The 21,223-nt window shown below is 34.4% G+C and overlaps 1 protein-coding gene and 1 long non-coding RNA gene across 14 annotated transcripts in view; one reads left to right on the top strand and one right to left on the bottom strand.

Annotated features, from left to right (window-relative positions):
• The window catches only part of LOC111052321 (potassium voltage-gated channel protein eag), a 195,179-nt gene that overhangs the window by 55,983 nt on the left and 117,973 nt on the right, over positions 1 to 21,223 (bottom strand). For all 13 annotated transcript variants that reach the window (XM_039437666.1, XM_039437664.1, XM_039437667.1 and 10 more), the window contains exon 3: positions 85 to 185. In XM_039437666.1, the coding sequence (XP_039293600.1) occupies positions 85 to 185 (101 nt within the window). The remainder of the gene's footprint in view (positions 1 to 84; positions 186 to 21,223) is intronic.
• Positions 1 to 21,223, top strand: part of LOC120353565 — a 107,293-nt gene that overhangs the window by 37,054 nt on the left and 49,016 nt on the right. The window contains exon 3 of the long non-coding RNA XR_005572468.1: positions 78 to 222. This is a non-coding gene — a long non-coding RNA (uncharacterized LOC120353565). The remainder of the gene's footprint in view (positions 1 to 77; positions 223 to 21,223) is intronic.

Below are 21,223 nucleotides of genomic sequence, written 5' to 3'. Positions count from 1 at the left end.
AGCATGTACCGTAACATAAGAAAAATGAATTGGAAATTTCTCCCACAAATTCATCAATTACTTTTTCAATTTTGTAGGACTCACCTCTGCCCGGTTGTAGCCAGAGATTTTGCAGAAAGACTCGTTGCAGTAAACTATGGGAAAGTCCACTATCTGGGCGTTGGCAAGGAGGAAACTGCTATCCGCTGAAACACAATGGAGAAATCAGTATTAGAACAGCAGGTAAATTATTCTTACTAATTCCATTCCAAATCAAATCTCAAATCATCAATGCGACCTTTATTGTAGCAACCACTACCTTGAGACAAACTTTTCTCCTCTACCTTTCAGATGAGTGTGGAGCCTAATATTTTTATAGAAATAAAGATCGTATTATTCTGTAATGTTGGTATGATATCTGAAACTCAGGTATCTTTTCAGTTTCCAAAATCATGGAATTCACTAGAATCTTATTGTTCTTCATGTGACTTCTCAAATATCTGATTTCCGTATCTCTCATACCGTTATTCAATTTGATTTCAAACTAAATTAGAATAATTCTCTGAAGCTATTCAAGTTGATCGGATAAAGTCAATTGTTTTGATATCAGTCAAACTTCCAAATTCAATTTATTGTTAATTATTGTTGGATTTGATAACTCAACTGGGTCAGAAAATAAGATTTTCTGATAAAATGATCTTATGAAATTTCCAAATTATTGGAATTTTAGAATATCAAACTGTAGAGTTATAGACTTTTCATATCTTATTTCTCGATGATCATCTGAATTTATGCTATCATCTCAATTTTTAAACGATATTCTCCTGGTACGGTACTCCTCATTCAGGGTTACACAAATTTATCAAAGCAGTCATTCTCATAGTCAATTACATGGGGCTGTAATCAATCATTATCATTTTATCCTGATTCAGAATCTACTGCTTGTTCCGAAAAGAGATTAAAAATTATAGGCCTACTATTATCAAATATGTTACATTTTTCTGGTTCAGTATTTTAAAAGTGAGGTTTATTCAACAAAATCCACACGAGCTTGGAAGATTTGGTGAAAAATTTGCATACTTTCACTGATACACGCATACAACATTACTCCTGAAAATATTCATCAACATTGCTAGTTGGCTCACTGAAGTTTTTACTGCTTTCACCCAACCATATTATACAAGGAACAGTATTTGACGTGCGCTGGAGTTTTCTCTGGGTTATCACACACAATCTTGATGAGATCAGAGGGAGAAACGACTGAGAAGGGAAAGAGTTATTATAAGTTTGAAGGTCGGTGTTTAAGACTAGCAAGGAGCACGTCTATGTGAAATATGTAGAGTTTTCTCTCTGTGTGTAGGTATGTTAATAGAGAAAAAGCGGGCTTCCAAATTTACAACTGTTGGGGATGTTGGGGATGGTGGATGTGGATTTAACACACGCACGCCTTAGCAGACTGCGCTCTAACGGTCTCAGACCTACAATAAAGCTGCGAATGTTACACACCTACATTAAGGCCAGTTACGTTGCTAATGGATGGTGAAATTACTCGGAGGATGTTTCCTGGACTTTCTTATTCTCTTCCCTTTTATCATCCCTTCCTCTCCACCTAATTCTTCTCCTATTCTTTATTTCACACCCCACCGTCTTGTTCATTGCATGATTGCATCCCATTATTTACCTGCTGGTCGTTCTTCATTTCTCAGCTAATAAATTCTCACATCACCGGATCCGGTTGGTAGTCTGCTTTTGTAAGCTTTTTCAAGATGGAGATTTGTTTGCTGGGTTTATTTTGCCAACCATGTAATTTGCAGCTTAGGTATTCATAGACAGTAGTAATGGATGTTCATCATGTATCCTATTTGATATCAATTTCGCTATAAGTTTCCTTCTCTAACATTACGCGTTCTGTAAGTATTTTCAGATAAGTTATAAAATGGTAGCCTATATATAGGCTATTAGCAGATGTTTTGTTTCAATCTTTGCTTTGATCAGCTCAGAGACCAAAAATGAGTCAAGGTTGTAGCTTGTTTTCCAATCATTTTTTTCTCAATTTCAAGTATTTTTGTATATAGAGAAGCGGGTACAATCCTATGAAAAACACGCCTTATTAATTTCATTAATATAATACTAGTTTGTAATATAATCTAAACCAGCAACATTGTTGGTTAATTAATTAATGTTGAGAGAATATAAATATAGAGATGAAAATTACCATCAGCAGAAGTCTTCGGGGTGAATTGCAGCATTTAATTTGGATGCTCGTTCAATAATAATTATTAATTCATTAGCATTTCAATATCTCAGTAATTTCCATCTCTAGACTGGCTGGCCCCAATGGCTTCCTATAAAATGAGATTGTCAATTTGATGCTATCCAGAGATTGGCAGTTTGGTGTAAGGGTAAGCATTCCTGACCGGCAATTAGAAGGTACTGGGTTCGATTCCCAGGCTGACAAATAATGTTTGAATAGTAGTGCTGATCGAATTTCCATCTAGCTGTTTACCCTGTTGTCAATCTTTGCATTAGCAGAAGTCTTCGGGGTGAATTACTTCATTTAATTTGGATGTTCGTTTAATAGTAATTACATATAAATATTTTCATTTGTGAGAATCAAAATATGTTATCATGTTGATGATCCATCCTGTGCGTTACTACCCTAAAAGCTACCGTAAAATTACTGAAGCATGCATGCTATACAGTATCACTGAACTAAAAATAATTAAAACATGTTATATCACTGGACAAGTTATTATTGAACTGTTATACGGTATTACTGAAACATGTAGGTAATTTGTTGATGTGTCACACATCACACCAGATCGTTTCTACTTTCAAGTTGTTATTATGATACGTTACATACGACAGTCTGTTTTGCAAACAGTTATTCAGTTTGTTATGGAATATCCCCTTTGACTTCTTGTAATACTCTTTAGTTTTCTGTAGCTATTCAGTTTGTTATGGAATATCCCCTTTGACTTCGTGTAATACTCTCCAGTTTTCTGTTTTTGCTCCCTATAAAAATATTCAGTTAAGGAAGGGAGCCCTTTCTTCATGTCAAGATGCTTTGAATGAAGTAAGTCAGCCAGGTGAATTTGTTATTTTAGGCGGCTTAGAGCAACAGAGGCCTGATCAAACAAGCAAAACTTTACGAGGCCATTTCAGGACACGATGATAGGGCATAGGGCAGCTTAGTAGTTCACAAGGCAAACTACATGACATCGCCTCCTCCGCCTCAACTGCTAGGGTTCGGTACACAAGTCAAATTGCTGAGCAGTCCAGTTGAGTGAAGGCAATGCAGATTGAAGCATAAGAATGCAGGGCTGATAATGTCGGGAGTGGCAAGATATGTTAATCTTCCTTTTCCTTTATTGAATCATGGCATATGAATGCGAATGAGGTATTATTTTGAATGATATCAATCTTGAACTTTTAGGTCACAAAGTTTATTTCTCATATACAGTGAAGCATGAGTAACATTAATGTGCTAATAATCTTAGCTACAGCAAAGTTTTAATATTGTCTGTATCAGGAAATTTTATGCATGGAAAACTGGAAAAAATCTACTTGCTTGAGAATGATTCAATGAGAAAATTGATGTACTGTATTTCAAGTTTTAAGCTTTGTAACTTCTTTTCAAAAGTCCTAATAACTGCTATAATAATATTATAGTCCAGTCAATATAGACATAAAAAAGGGGGTGTGCATGCAATTTATATTGTAGTTCTGATTTTTTCATATATTATTTGGGTACATAAGAGAAGTTCAAAATAAATTTCTTCATGCAAAATTTCCTTGTGCTAGATACAGGGTGGCCCAAATACCTCGTATATTCGGCTCATTTTCCAGTTTTCAGCAATTTCTGCCAAATCTCGTAATCGGACAGAAAAATTTGCTCCCGCCTTTTTTTTTAGACCATAAAATTCTGAATAAAATGAGATCATTCGGAACTCTCTATCTCCAATGAGTACTGAGTTATGATTTTTCTAAAATGAGTGAAATTTGAAGAAAAAATCAATTTTGATGAATTTTAGTTTTTGATCAACAATATCTTCCGATTGTTAACATTTAGATGTATAATTCAAAATTCCTCTGGGCGTATTTTTGTGCTCTACAATCTGAGATTAAGGAGAGCGCTCTATCTCAAATAAATTTCCAGGTACACCTGACAACAATGTTCCTTGTATTGTGAAAAACACCTTATTTTCAGCTTTAACCATCATCAACAACTACATTGTCCTCACATTGGTATTTCGCACAATGACATAAGTTCATGAGATCATGTTCTATGAGAATCACCCGCTAGATGCACTTCATTTCAGTATTTCCTAGTGGAGAGGCGTGCTTAAAGACACCTCAAGGATCGAAATTTCAAACACTCATAACTTTTGACACAATGCTCAGATTTCATCGTACTACACTTCATTCTTCTCCGCTCGTCAAGGCGGTCCAAAATCATGCATCATGAGTTAAATTCGGTCGAAAAATGAAAAATTTATTGTTGAGTGTAGGCTACTTAAGCCCATATTCCAATACACAAAAAATGGTCAAGTTGATAAGGTGGGTTCCAAACCAAATTCTTGAAGCGATTTTTGAATTTGTGAGATATTTAGAGAATTTAAAAACTAAATTAGCGAATTTTCAGATATTAAAATCGGCTTTTGAAGTGCTTAACCCGTTCAAAGGGAGTTCTGGCGTATTCTCTCAACTTAGCTCACCAATAAGACGCCACGACTATAGTGTAGGGCCTAATGTTCAATAATGGTTCAACCCGTCCAACGGTTAAATTAACTGCAACTGTATTTGGTAAATTGATTGAATCAATGTTGAACATCATACTCTAGTTACCAATTAAACATTTGTGAAGTATAATACTTATGAATGAGATAGAAATTGGAAATGAATGATCTACTAATATTGGCAATAGTACCCATTCATTATCATAATGAACTATTTATAATTATATCTGGTTTTCTGGTTATTTATGTTCAACGGATCTCGAAAACGGCTCCAACGATTTTTACGAATTTTGGAATATAGTAGGTTTATGATATAAAAATTCGATTGCACTAGGTCTCATCCTTGGGAAAAATCGCTGTACGACATTAAAAGGATAATAATTCATCCTTGGCTGAAACAGCTGAGACTTTCGTCGTCTGTGGATAGTAAAAAGTGAGCGAGTGATTGTGTGGAAAATCAAAATAACGCATCCCCGAAATTCATAAGCTGACGTATAGCCAGCTGTAAAATATAATCACAAACATTTTAGAGAGTTGTGTTCTGCTTATCAATAAATAAAAATAACGAGAGAAGCTCGGTTCCCCGATATTAATATCTATCACAGTTTTTAACAATGATGGTAAATGCCTTCACATTCACGTTAGAGACAAAGTTTCAAAAAGATGAAATATGCTTCAACCAGCAGAAAGTTTTTACAAAATCAGATTAATTTGAATTCTTTTGTGTTGTATTGTACAAGAAGAGAGGAATAATAGATAATTGGATATAGAAGATAATTGAATAATAATTTTCTTTATCAGTGGGTGGAGGGGGGTGGATTCTAGGTTATTTCAGCCACACAACCCTTGAGTGCTGGAAAGGTGAAAAAGCCAGGTAAAATAGGATTTGCTAAGAGATTTGATTGATAGTCATAAACAGAAATAGAGCATGAAATATTGAGCTGGAGTCGTGGAAAAGTATGTATAATTCTTTAACAAAACTGTAAGAAAATTTATAAACCACACTCGAGACAAGCTCACTGACTATTTCTGGAATAGAAATTAGACCACTCAGTTAAGGAATACCAACCTCTTAGCATTATCATGAATTATTCAACAAGGAGATGCGAGTAACGGAATCTCAACAGAGGAGAAAAATGCTAAGTTGACCAATCAAGTTCTTCAACAAACATTGTGATAAGATTGGTTGTGCATAATCTCAAATTTGCTTAGTTGAGGCCTCTTTACAACAGGAGTCAAGTTGTTCAATAATGCCACACAATGTTCAGGAAGAACAAAGAGGCTGGTAGAGAGCTGAGAGGAATTAAGAAGAGGCTCTGCGAATGAAGTGCCTTGAACTGAGATGAAAAATCAAGTGGCTCTTATGGTATGTACTTGAGTTCTCATCGATATTATTTCCCACATTTCAAGTGACGTGCTTACTAGTCACCAATAGGGGATAGTTCAACTACCTTAATATTCATCAAAAATCAAAGTTTATTAATGAATAATAATAATAATAATTGATGCTAGAGTGTTCATTCGAACTTTAGATTTTAGTTAAGTTTATAGCGTGAATGTTGATGTTGTGGAACTTCTCCATAATTGAATAGACTTGAAACGTTGTCTAAGTTAAATGTTGAATTAAAGTGGATTTTTGACAACGTTTTAAGTCTATTCAATTTTAGATTTTAGTATCAGAAATGTAGAATATTACCAAGCTTATCCATGCTAGTCCAATTAATCTGGGTAGTTGTATAATTGATCTCAGCCAAGAATCCTGAGAATTTCATATTTTGAACTGATGGGCTTTGTTGTCAAACATATATGGACAACTAAACTTTTGAAGAATGAATAAATCACTTTGCTTCCACCAAATTAACATGAAGCTTTAAAATGTGAATGATGCCAAGAGCTGTAGCAAAATTTACTTCAGGTTCATTTAGATAATTTGATTAATTACATCCAATGTAAGATAATCTTTACCCTTTACGTTAGCATGATAATTGAAAGCTCCTTGATCAACCACTGAGATTAAGGAGAATTTAAAATTATTCCATGTTTGTACAAAAAATGAAAGCACTTCCTCTATCTCTGATTATTGGAAAATCTCTGATTACAGGGAAGAATTTGTTCCCTGTTTGATATTTTCTACGTATAAATTACTAAGTAATAGTTACTAGGGATATAATCATATAATATTATTCATCAAATACAATCAAAATGATTTGAAAACGGAAAATAGTCCATTCAACTTTGACATATTATGCTCTACAAACGTTTAGAATGATACTACAGGAATCAGGACAGTTGCTCTTTACTCCGTGATGATGCCGACCCTAACAAAAATGATTGACTGAATTAGAATGTCTTCTTTCTGCTAAACAAGCATGACACGACAAATGAGTCCTGTTTTTCGTTTGCTGGAGAAAGAAATGCAACATGAGGTGATATGAGCGACTGAGAACATTGGATGACACGTATGCAGAAAGCCAGCCGGCTGAATCGCTAATTAAACTAAGCTTTTACAAGGGCTCGAGAGCATCAACTCCATGCAAGTGTAATGATGGCAGCCAAAAAACGGGAAGAAAAACAAAACAACCTTCACACCGCAAATTGGATTTTTGTTGAACGGTCCACTCATCCATCCCTGGGGATAATTTGTTTAGAATGACGTATGTGTCACGCCTATAATACCCATTTTCAATAAAGTGTGGGAGATGCAAGATTCTGGTTCATCAATTTTTTTCTTCCTCAACCATCAGAAGTATTGAACACATTCTATTATGTCGGAATAATAAGGGGATTGATAATACACAATATTGGTAATGAACTATTATATAATAGTTCATTAGTAGACTTAATGGATATCACTGATGAACTAGAGTTCAGAGTACACTTTCCAAGACTTGTCAGATTGAGAGAGTTTTTAAGACTTGAGAGTGGAGTGATACGTTTCCAATGAATTCAATGTATTTTTTCATCAATTACATTTTTCCAAATAATGTAAATGTATAATATACTAAGGTTTAATTCTTATTACTCACGGCATTTAGAAGAAACTCAATAGAAAAACAAAAGAGATTTGCTTGGTTTTTGAAAAATCAAAGAGGGTTAGTCGAAACATTTCTTGAGAGTTGATCAAGTTTTCAATCACTTCTGAAGATGGAAAGGCCTAATCATATTCCCTCTTTAAATCAATTTGCTCCCTCTGAGAAATTGGATTTGAAAGTGATACTTCCTGATAATCAGACTGATCTGATTATTGAACCTATCCAAGCAGATTGATTCAAGTTTCACCTCTCAATGGGTTATTGATTTCAAGCATTATTGCCATTTGTGACAGAATTATATGAATTTACGGAATATCATTACTTAGGATGCACAAGTTATTTGCCGATCGCGGCTGCCTAAAAAGCAGTCGTTAAGTCATGTCAGAGGCTCTAGAATTGATCATTTCATTTACGAATAGAACACTAACACTAGACCTCAGCCAGTCAGATCACTCGATATTATTAGGCCTATTATAGTGGATGAAATTTAACTAATTTTTCGGAGGCTAAGAATTTTCTATGTTATTATTATTAAACGAAAATCCAATATTATTATTAAACGAAAATACAAACTAAATATGCTGTAATTCATCCCGAAGACTTCTGCTACTGCAAATATTGACAACAGGGTAAACAGCTAGATGGAAATTCGATGAGCGCTACTATTCAAAAATTATTTGTCAGCCCGGGAATCGAACCCAGTACCTCCTAATTGCCGGTCAGGAATGCTTACCCTTACATCAAACTGACAATCTCTGGATAGCAGCGCTCATTTTATACGAAGCCATAGCGGCCAGCCAGTCTACAGATGGAAATTACTGATCAGTAATTTCCATCTGTAGAATTTTCTATGTATTTATTTATATTCGAGTATTATTCTAATATATAGTACTTTTAATCAGTAACATGCTGAAACGTGATTAGCTTGGTTGAAACTTTTCAAGATCATTTGATTTTATTTGTTACATGATTCTGATTTATCTATTCTATTGGTAGAGGCCCACATTATAAAATAAGTTGGAGAAAATAACATAATCAGTGTAATGCGACACAGTTGATCAGAACCATGTAATGAGAAACTTTGCAATGTGACATATTCTTCAACATTGCCTCTCAAATGAAACTTGAATCATTTGATGCCGACAAAAATCTCTTGAATGGAAACGACTAATATTGTCTCTCTAATTCCCTGTGAAAAACTCTGTGATAATTTGGAATAAAATATTGATGGAACAATATTGATTGAAAGTAGAGTGTTACAACTTACAATACCTAGTGAATAAGAGAGCTTCTAGTCAGATAATGTTCACTTTTCAAACGCCTCTCTTTACCGTGAATGAAACACCGAAGTGGTACAAGCGTCTGCTGTTCAAAATGATCGCATCAGAGATTTTGGCAGCAGCATCGCGGTACTTCCGTGTAGTGATGCTCTTCTGCTCTATCAGCCTATCGCGTTTGAGAATTCGAAGGGCGGCAATTCTGATAACAATGGCGCACGTTACTAGGAGGCCTTAAAAGTTTACGACGATCGGCAGCATAGGGCCACATTACCTGCGCTGTGCACGTTTCATGTGATCTCTCGCAGGTTTCATGTGAATTTCATGTGATTTCGCTGCGGTAATCTATTCATCCACTTGCTTTTAGTGGCACCTCAGATATTTCCTGTATTCATGGGCGGCTATTGATTTGACTCTTTTTTTATTTTCATGTTTTATCATATTAATTTCATGGTGCAGAAGAAATGAATTCTACAAGTAATTTTTAATGGAAATTTATCATTTGAATACTCCAGCACTCATTCAAATATTCTCAACAATTAACCATCAAAATAAATTTGATATCATTCTTATTACTTCGGTGAATCTGTAATGTTCAACAGTATACTAGAAGTGATCAGATTCACTCCAAGTATTTGGATTGAAATGCAAAATATCCATAAAAGCTCTATTACTTTGAACTTCCATAAACCATTCTAATACACCAATCAATCAAATGGTGGAGGAGACATCGAACTCGACTGTTTTCCTCCCGCAATAACAATAGTTCATTGAGGAGAGTCATCTATTATTACGAAGCGTAAGAAATGTCGGTGTGCCTGGGAGGAAGTAGTTCTCTATGGCAGAATATAGAGCGGTATATACAGCAGTACTCAGAGTAGTGCTATAGAGTGTACTCCAAAGCAAAGAATAGCAAAGTGGTGCGGTAGTGGGAGGGGATGAAGGGATGCCTTCTGAATATATTATGCGACCTGCATAATTTCTGCTTTATTGTTTTTGAGGCCAAGCTCTCCACTCACAGCCTGGCATCCTGTGTAATAAATTTGGGGAATCACGTATTTCTGGATCAGCGTTTTGGTTCTTTGATGCTCAATAAGAGATGAGACTGGTATGTTGGTCCTCTGCTACTGCAATGGCTCTGAATATTCTGCGACATCGGCATCACATGATAAGTTTGCCAACTTCATCTTAGATTGGGATTCAGTGAAGAAATGGAAAGTTGGTGTCATGAATGTTGCATGTGTCAGTCCATCAATCTTCAAGATTTTTATTTTTGGATGTAATATAGTTACAGATAATATATCTCACAGAGTATACTGGACATTTGTTGTGAAAGTTCAAGTTTGTAGTGGATAGTGAACACTAGTAGCTCTGTGAACAGTAGACCTCGCGCAGTTAAAAACCACAGCCTCCTCTAATACTGTCCATCAAAGTGAATTATGTCCTGTCCTGAGATGTCAGCCAGATATCGGTGTGTAAACTACTAATGGGTTGTTGTAACGATAATAATAAATTAATATTAATTAGAATTATTAGCATTACAATGCTAATAATTTGTTGTAAACAACTAAACTACTATCATCAAAAGCTTAACGAGTTGAAAGCAGAGAAACGTCTGGAGAAATAATAATGCTACTTCGAGTTATCAATTGCATGCCTCATTGCTTGCAATTGATAGTCCACACTACAGCTGATTTTTTACCAAGTTACATTGAGATATTAATTATATTGAATGCGTCATTGCAATTAATAATCCACTCGACAGCTGATTTACTATGAATAATTCCATAGTCTGATTTTTGCGGTAATATTGGCGTTCGAAGGAGACTCCTTCTCCTTTTGTATTATCCTTAAAGTATAAAATTTCCAAAAACCCTATATTTACGTCAACGAGAAATTATTCAAAAAGGAACATACCTGTCAAATTTCATAAGAGTCTATTGCTGCGTTTCACCGTAAATGCGGAACATAAAAACATATAAGTTTTGAATGAGTTAACTTCATCCTCCAGCTTATTACCTTGCCATGTCTTCCATTCCGGGGTAGCAGTTTCTCAACGATTTTCATTAAAAATTCCAAAAATAATCAACTATTCATAATTTTGCGATGCTGTAATATTTATTTACTGTTCATAATTATTATTAAATGCAATATCTCAGTAATTTCCATCTATTTACTGTTCGTGATTGGTTTGAACTGTTGTAGCCTATTGTGCAATGATGTCAAAATAAAGGAACATTTTATTTGATTTGAATTTTCTCAATAACAACGTAAGTTATCTTCATTCAATAATTATCTATATTTTGATTCAGAGATTATTCTGGATGGATTTAACATCATTCATGGTTGATTACTTTTCTTATTGCGTACTCTTTGAGCATACCAGAGACTGGATTATCGGATATTTTTCAATGAAAGTATTCTTGTTGTTATATCAATGTGAGGAAGGATTTTCAAAGTCTATAATCACAAACCTTGAGCTCTCCAAAACATTTTCCTATTCTAGCACATCACTATCCCCTGTAGGAGTAGTAGCGTACCGTATTTAATCCAGGGGAATCAAATCCAGCTCGAATTATTGAGGCATAAATCAATTGAATGGATTCCTCTCGATTTGTGAAAAGGATAACAGTTAAATTTGTAGAATTCATTTATAAAAATATAAAAGCGATGGTGATATATGAATGAAAAAGACTAAGAAATTGTCAAATTAATTGATAAATTATTAAATGATTAATTGATAATTAGAAATGATTATTTATCAATAAATCAGTGGTTTTTTGACAATTTCTTAGTCTTAAAAATTCAATATGAATAATTACCACAATATCAACTTCTCAACTACACAAAAAATGGTAATATTTCCTTACCGGATCTCTTTCAACAGTTTGCTCAATGAATTTGTCAGTGTTGACACATTAACGTTCTTCAACGTCTTCTTCAACGTTCTCCAATTCAATAAATAATTGAGCATCTCGCAATATGAGGCACAATTTCCCAGTTTGGTAACAAAACACTTGCCAATTACTGTAACTGTGTTATTGATGTAACAAGTTTGCATTGTACCAAGCGTATATATCGCTCAGCTCTGTTTTCCGGGGGAAGAGAGAGAGGAAGAGGATGAGAATGGGAGAGATAGAGAGAAAGAATGGGTGGGAGAGAGAGAGAGAGAGAATACTGCCACTGCCAACTCCTCATTCCTGGAGTAGCGAAGTATCTCAATTGTTTGGAAATGGAGCTATGAAGCAATTCATGGAGCAAATATCTTGTCGAGCATTATTGGAGAGTGGCAGAGAGGCTTGTGTCAAGGGTTCTCATCCGACTGTACTCGAAAATCCACTCCTGAAACGCCTCCAATGTTTTCCACACTGATACGCTAACCAGTTTACCGACTCGATTATTAGATTATGTCTAACAAGCGAGAGCGAGAGAGTCAGAGGCTGATGTACCTGTGGAAGAGAATGAGAAATGAGAGACATCAGAGAGAGAGAGAGAGAGAGAGAGGAGAGAGAGAGAGAGAAGAGAGAGAGAGAGTGTGTGTGTTCGTGAGGGAGATAGTGAGTTAATGTTATCATTAAAAAGGATTATAGATATACAGTAGTGTGATTGACTGTCAGTATTGATTAGATGGGAAGAAATTGTGTTATTGATAAGAAATGTTGACAGTTCACTGTGAATCTCACCATTAAAAATGAGTAATCATAGAATGAGTGAGAGAAATCGTGTATTGAGTAAGAGAAAGTGAATTGAGTGACTGAGAAAAGGTCTGAGTGAGTGATTAATCTCGTAGTGAGAGGTGGATGCAATACTGGCAATTATTGGCAGTATCAAATTTGTATGTTCGCCTACCTGCGAGGAATTCAATTTGTTCATTGCATTTGAATCCGGATATCCGATACGTATTTGTTGATGAGGTGTTAGCTATCACCATAGAGAAACAATAGCGTAAGTAGATATCCCATGGTATAAGGAATTTATGTCGCAACTTTTACTGTTATCTCAAGCCGATTACTGTGGATTATTGTCAATTTTTACTGTTTTGTTGGGGTGATAGTGTATGAACGGCACAATTTGAGAGACTACCAGCGTCACACAGCTGCATAGGAAAGAACTACGTGGACTATAGGCTTCAGATAACAGTAAAAGTTGCGACATAAACGCCCTATACCATGGGATATCTACTTATGCTATCGTTTCTCTATGCTATCACTTATACCCGTATGTTTGTTTACACTGAATTATTGATTTTATATTCATGAACTTATAAAACAACTTACTTAGACAATGGGAGGAACTATATGTAACTAATAATATTGATGTTTTCAAAATGTTGATGGCAGAGGAAAATGATTGGAAATCAAAGGACAATGAAGATGTTCCACGTCAATATTCATTGGTTAAAAATCGAACATAGTCTATCCTTGCTATGCTAAGATGCTTTGATATCCTATGCTATATTCCTCTAGTCCGAAATACAACAAGAAGATTTCCAGCCTCATTGATTTCATGAGAAGCCCAATGAGAACAATGTTTACGGTTCATACTGCTCTTTGAGAGACCTACAAATTTCAAAATCAATAGCACCATTCATATTTTTTCCTACAGTTACGTTGAAAAGTGGCCATTGCTGCACTGATTACAGAACGCAAAGAATCACTTTTCCGCTCTAGTGCGGGAAAAATTTTTCTGCACTCCACATTTGCAACATGGCAACGCAAAATACTTAGTAGGTTATATGGAGCAACAGTGCAGCAAAATCAAAATGAAGTTGGTAACAGTGACTGCTGTGGCTGCTATAGTGAGCAGAGGTGCAACCAAGCACACGCGCTAATTATTATCATTATATATTATAACCAAGGACAACGAGGACTTTAGGATTTTAGGATTAAGGTTTTATCAATAATAAATTACACAGAAAAACATTTGATGGATTTCAGCAATTTTACCCATAATTACCACTTTTCATATTCAATGGTAACTGTAGGAAAAACTTAATGTGAAATACGTGCGCAAAGTTCCTCTGCTGCACTCAAGAAACCATTCCGCCCTCGCCTACGGCTCGGGCGTAAACGTTTCTTTCGGTGCAGCAAACTGACACTTTGCGCACTAGTTGCACAAATAACTATTCTCCCACATGATTTTTTCTACTGCTCTGCTCTCTCATTCTTCTTCTTCTTCTTCATCCTCCTCCTACTCTTCTTCTTCTTCTTCTTCTTCTTCTTCTTCTTATTTCTTCTTCTTCGTCTTCTTCTTCTCTCACTTCTATTACTCCTGATTTTTCACTATGTTTCTTCTTCTTTTTATTCTTTTTCTTCTCCATCTTTTTTATTCTCTTCCTCTTCTTCTTCTTCTTCTTCTTCTTCTTCTTCTTCTTCTTCTTCTTCTTCTTCTTCTTCTTCTACTACTTTTCTTACCAGTTCTTTCTCATCATTAATCCCCTCTTTTCAGGCGCTTTTAACGGCTAACAACTTCTATTTACAATGCTGTCCTTGTCTAGACGTCGGAGCATTAATAATAAATGAAAAATGTTTTCGTCCCAGATAAATCGATAAATTTGTTTGGCGAGAGAGCTTTGGCTGCTTTATAATGTATGAGTGGTCTAGTAAATTACAGTTCGATATCATCAAGATTCTACTTCAATTAACTCCACACCGAGCGAAATTGTTTTCCCTTCAAACAACCATAGTGAGAGAAGATAGAATTTTTCATTCATTATTACGAGGAGTGAGGGTTTTTATTCATTATTATTATGAGGAGTGAGGGTCATTAGAACAGGTATGATGAGTGTTCCTTGATGATACAATGGAATCAATAAAGAGTAGGAGACATGAATAGAGTTTGAACTCCACAATACCGCGGTCAAAAGGAATCTGAAAAGATTTTCCTATTTCCTTTTTCAAATTTTTCTCAGAGGCCTTGAAATCTATAGAACATACATGAATATTCCAGTGTTAGCAACAATGGGCACTTGAAATATTTGTAATCAAAATTACTGATCAAAAAAATCCAAAATTTTATATTCTTCCAACGATCATTGACTCCTGAATTCATCTCTTGCCTTCTTATACTGATACAGAACTGTTAAATAATTATTTATCTCTCAAGTTTGATTTAATTTCATTGTCAATTTTTGTAAATGTTACCATAGGCAATGGCCTTGTAACAATTATCGATAAATATATATCTATCTATATTGTCTTTCTGAAGATTATTCAATATCATATTTCAAGAATCTCTAGGTCTAGGTAAGGTATTTCGGCATTCCTAGGGAATAGATAGTTTCAAATGCGTTACACAATAATAAATAGAAATCTCTAAAGCAAAAGTATAAATCTTATAATTTTAAAAGCATCTTAATAGATAGATTCAACTCCTATTAACCTGAATGAAATTTAACAAAATTCGTTTTTCCTATAGGACTAACTATGTAGTATTATTTCATAGTATTGTATCATCATTCATCCCTAGTATGTACTGTATCATGCATCTCTTGGAGTTGCATTACTAAGTAATATCATGGAGAAACAATAGCGTAAGTAGATATCCCATGGTATAGGGCGTTTATCTCGCAACTTTTACTGTTATCTCAAGCCGATTACTGTCGATCATTGTTGATTTTCACTGTTTTGACCGGGTAAGAGTGTAAGAACGGCACAATATGAGAGACTACCAGCGTCATAAAGCTTCACGGGAAAGAACCTATGTGGACTATCGGCTTGAGATAGTAAAACAGTTAAGTTGCGACATAAACGCCCTATAACATGGGATATCTACTTATACTATTGTTTCTCTATGGTAATATGCAAATTGCATCCATCGTGAACTTCCTCTATTCATCCCATTTCATTAATTGTACAGGCGCAAATCATATTATCCATTTCATTTAATAATTATTGTGGTTAGTGGACACAATAATACAGATCATATGAATATGATTGGGAAAGTAGAACAGGCTTAAAAGAACATTTATCCGAAGTTGAAAACATGCTTTAAGCTTAAAACTGACTCTTCCAAATCTCGAATATCGATTTTATATTTATTTAAGTAACAGGGTGATGTTTTCACTTGTTAATTTGAGATTGGTGGAAACACACATGCTAATAATTATGCGTTTACACCGGAGTTAATAACACAAGTTTTTAACATTTTTGTTATCAACTGATGTTAATTACAAAAGTTAAAATTACAACATCATGTTGAGTTGCGTTTACACCGGAGTTGATAACATGAGTTATTAATAAAAAGTTGTCAACTTGACTGAATCGTCAAAAAAATTCTCTTGAAAAAAGTTGATAACTCGTGTTTTCAACAGAAAATTCCTTGTTATTAACAATATTTATGTTATCCATCGAGAGTCGGTAACTTTTGTTGATAACAGGCTACTACTATCTTCCCCGCAACCCCCTCGCCCAGCATCCCTACCCTACAACTACAGCTGTTCCCTAATAACTACAGCTGCAGACAAAACACGTGACAAAGCTATTAACTCTTGTTGATAACAAAACTAGCACCCAAAAAGAAAATGTTATTAACTTATGTTGAAAACTTTTGTTTTAAACTCTGGTGTTAAACGAATTATAATAAATTTATCTACATTAGATCAGATGAAGATCATTATTTTAATGATCACACACATGTTTCAATTCAAATTTGAAGACAATTTTTTGATTTCTATTCCGGCTGTTATATCATATGAATAGTCTCGTTAAATGAAATCATATGGAAGTCAATTATATTGATAACAAGATCTTGTTAATAACAAGGAATTTTCTGTTAGAAACATGAGTTATTAATTTTTGTAAAAAGAAATTTTTGACGATTCAGTCAAGTTAATAACTCGTGTTATTATTAACTCCGGTGTGAACGCAGCTTTAGGTTATTTATGGCGTGACAATTATTTTCTTGATCAGTTCATGATCAAAATTTTTCGAATTGTATGAATAATAATTCATATTGGATAACACTGAATTGGATAGCATTCAGTAGAATCCAAGATAGTATGAAATTGATCTTGATGTTCTCTACAGAATACAAATCCAGCTATTATAGGTGGCTCAATCACGAGAAAAAGGTTCGCTTCTCTCAATTTACTGCAATTTCAATCTTCTCCTCGTGATTGAACAATCATCTATACCTAGTGGGAATATCATCCCTATCTCATTCTCAATATCAGAGTATCCTGGAGTATTCGTTCTTCAAAACGAATATTAATATTCCTGAATCTCTTGTTTGCTATTTCTGTACCAGGTCTGAATCCCTTATTGGAAGTATATTGTTTTTCCCGTATCATCATCTCTCACAATTGTAAACATTTCCTCGTTCTTTCTTAATTTTGGTTCTTTTTTCCGCTTGCTCTCGCCTCTCGGTGAAGATTTCCAATAAAACGGGGAGCACGTGTTTCCTCTTCATGCGGCCGGGTCTACCTAATAATGGCTTCCAATTGTCTCTCTCTTTTCCTTCTCTCTCTTTGCTCTTACACTCTTCCCCAAACACTATCTTCCTCCTTGTCTTGTCAACTTATCCGCTCATAGCTCTGTTTCTGTTCTCTTCGTTGATGACGTCTGGAATCTAATATAGCAACAATACGTTGTCAAGGAAACCACATCAAACTAACCCATGGAATAAGCACTTGTGATGGTACATTATTGTCAGGTTTTGCTCCATTGAAAGCTCCAAAGTCTTTATACTCTGTCAACTTAGTTTTCTTGTTTGAAATCTCTATCCGTGCAAAGAAACTGGCAATATAAGCTGATTAGCCTACTGTGCTTTGAAGAAAAATGAAATATTTATATTTGTGTTTCACTCAGAGAATCGTCTTCTTTCCTTCCCGAAGCTGTTATAAATGCTAAGAGCGCATTGTTTGAAAAATTTTCTCCATCTATTATTTTCGACTTATGAAAACGTATCTGTTATCTGCAATATTTATCTTCTCTTAACAAGCATGAAAATACGAATCGTCGCAGAAAATTTCAAATCTATTAATAATGTTACTCAAATCCAGTAATACAACATTTTTATAAATTCCAAAATATAGAAGCTGATGTTAATTAAATATGACGTAGAAATCTCTTGTCTCTGTTTCTCCCGAATTTATAACGTTTCATTTGAACATTAATATGAAATAAGCTCCAGCAAATATTCAATATTTAATTAACTTACTTCTATTATTATTATTCTACATGAAAAAGTAAGTGTTCATTTGTGATTTTGGATGATATACTGAGTTTCTCAAGTAATTCAGTCCCTCACCGATAATATATTATAAATATAATTCGTCTCTCAGAATTCCACAAGTAAATGATGATGATTATATTACTTTACTTTAAAATTATTTATTACTCTAGAATATATTATTATGTGATTATGCGTACTCAACTAATTATGATATCCCATACCACCAATGGTTGCCGATCAACTTACCTGTAAACAGAAAGGTCTAGTTAGTACATCACGAAATCATGATTAATACACATTGATAAATAATGATTTGTCCAAGATAACGATTTATCGGCTTAACGATTTAATAATGATTTGTCGGCATATGCATAACACTCAAGGAATAAACTGTTGTGTCACTGGATAAATAAGTTCAAGCATGATATCGGCAATATCTGCATAGAATATACAGAAAAAATATGTAACACTAATAAAGTGAATATCCCCTCAACTACTCGATTAGTGCGACAATTTTCGAGAAAATATCTGGGATATTCTCTATTCCAGTTTGTTAACTTCTACATCTGAATTCACTAGGTACCGTATCAGCAAATACATTAGATAAGTAGTTGCTTTATATGTGAATGTGTTCATATGATGGATAGTAACGACATTGTAAGTTGTATAAGTATCACAGAAATAGTTACATTTTCTTGTAATACTTCACTGACCATGGGAATAGTTGGAATTGGCATAGCAGTATTACGTGACGGAGTAATGTATTATAAAGTACTAACAGTAGTAACGATAACGGAAGTTTTAGTGAATATCGACTCATAATACCTTGTTAGTTGTAAAGAGTAGTACTAAAGTACTAACAGTAGTAACGGATAACGGATGTTTTAGTGAATATTGACTCATAACACCTTGTTAGTTGTAAAGAGGCAGCCGTTCAACCAATATTGCTGTGTAATATTGTGACGGGCACGGTTGGGGGTCCAATATTCTAAAATGCGGTGGTGCCTATAAAACAGAGCACATCATTTCATTTGGGAAGTTTGTGATGGAAAACGATGAATTCCAATTTCAGTTAGAGGGCCAAAGTCGGGTGGGGGGGACCGGAAGTGGAACTCAGGTGAAGTGAATGGGTCGTTGTACTCTTGTGACGTCATAACACAGGACTCTGACGTCACTATTCGCGCGTGTTCAACCCAGCTTGTTAAGGGACTTATCCCCGAGTCCTTAGGCCCCCCTAGAACGAAGGGGCGTGTTTGGGGCCACTGTACCCTGTGCCCCGAAGCTCAGCTACATTCGTACGTCGGCTTATGCATAACTTAATAGCGACTTGTGAACATCTCGCGCCAATTATTGTGCTGTGTTTGCAGAAAGTAATCTCTTGCTCAATCCTCTCAAGAACGTTGTAACCAGAGTGACCCAGTTTGGAGAATGCTCTTCGTGAATTTTAATCTGAACTGATGAGTGTTTACTGGAAGTTTTTTGTGCAAGAGGATTCCAACTGAGAAATGGGTGTGTTTGAGCTTATAAGAGCATGTTAAGACCCTTTCACGACATGAGATTCTAGAGTGGAATTGTATCGTGAATACTAATGCTGAAGCGGTAAAAATATGAAGTAGTGAAAATCAAATGATAAAGGTATGTTGAAAAGTCGGATTAAATCAACTCAAATACAGTACATTATCAACGTATGGAAGAAGAATCATATACTATGCTTACTAAAATACTAAATGATAGGTTTTTTCAACGGCTTCTTCGACATTATTCATTTATCATAACAGGAATATTGATATGATTAGCTCATCAACAATATTAGTGTACACAGAAAAGATAGAACAATAAGATGATAGCAGCTAACGGAGATCCTTGATCAAATCCAATAATGACAGAGACATTAAAAAATAATGAGTATGAAACAAAGATTCAAGATCAAATCCATAATTATTTAGATGTGTAATCGTGATCAAATAGTTTTTTGTCAAACTGTTTCCAACTCACTTGAAGGAATTTCTTCAAGTGAGAATACAAAAATGTTTTCACTTGAAGAAATGCCTTGAAGCTTTTTTCCCGTGCAGCTTGAATTCAAAAGTGAAAATTAATCTCCAAACTGTTTGTCACATTTATATTTCCATTAACATTATTTTTTTCTGTTCTTATTTTGAATTCGTTTGTATTTCGAACTGTACTTTATGTGTATTTGTGACAGATAAAATTACTATCCTTTTTTTTATATTATTACTTCCATTAAAACTAGTCACTAGGACTAACCATTAATTTTGTTCGTTTAACCTAAAATATTAATTTTATGATAAGAATAAGAGAACAAAATTAATGGTTAGTCCTAGTGACTAGTTTTAATGGAAGTAATAATATATATATATATATATATATATATATATATATATATATATAAATACGATAGAAATTTTATCTGTCACAAATACACAAAAAGTACAGTTCGAAATACAAACGAATTCAAAATAAGAACAGAAAAAAAAATAATTTTAATGGAAATATAAATGTGACAAACAGTTTGGAGATTAATTTTCACTTTTGAATTCAAGCTGCACGGGAAAAAAGCTCCAAGGAATTTCTTCAAGTGAAAACATTTTTGTACAGCGACTACTGTTGTAAAATTATATAGATCATCTTCAAATGAATCCATACAGAAGTTTGCTATTATATGAAGTCAGCAACGAGCAATGGTGAATTATAAAATGAATGAAATTCAGACATTCAGAATTAGAAGACATGGTGATGTTTTTCTAATAATCATCATCATTCATTCATTCATTTATCCGTGGACAGAATCACAAATAATATAAATAAGATTAGGAAGGAACAACAGGCATGGCCCAAATCTATTCCATTCCCAAATTTTGATAAATTAAGAAAATTTCCAAAAAATATGTTATGTTTCTACTGTAAAACGTTCAAGTTCCATTTTCGTCCAAAAATATATATATATAAGCTAAACATTTTGAATTTATAGAAATTGAAACACCAAACTATATTTAAATATAAC

This window comes from Nilaparvata lugens, chromosome 11, assembly GCF_014356525.2.
Source record: "Nilaparvata lugens isolate BPH chromosome 11, ASM1435652v1, whole genome shotgun sequence".
Classification (NCBI taxonomy): domain Eukaryota; kingdom Metazoa; phylum Arthropoda; class Insecta; order Hemiptera; family Delphacidae; genus Nilaparvata; species Nilaparvata lugens.
Note: the sequence above shows the minus strand (reverse complement) of the source record. Positions and strands in the feature narration are given on the sequence as shown.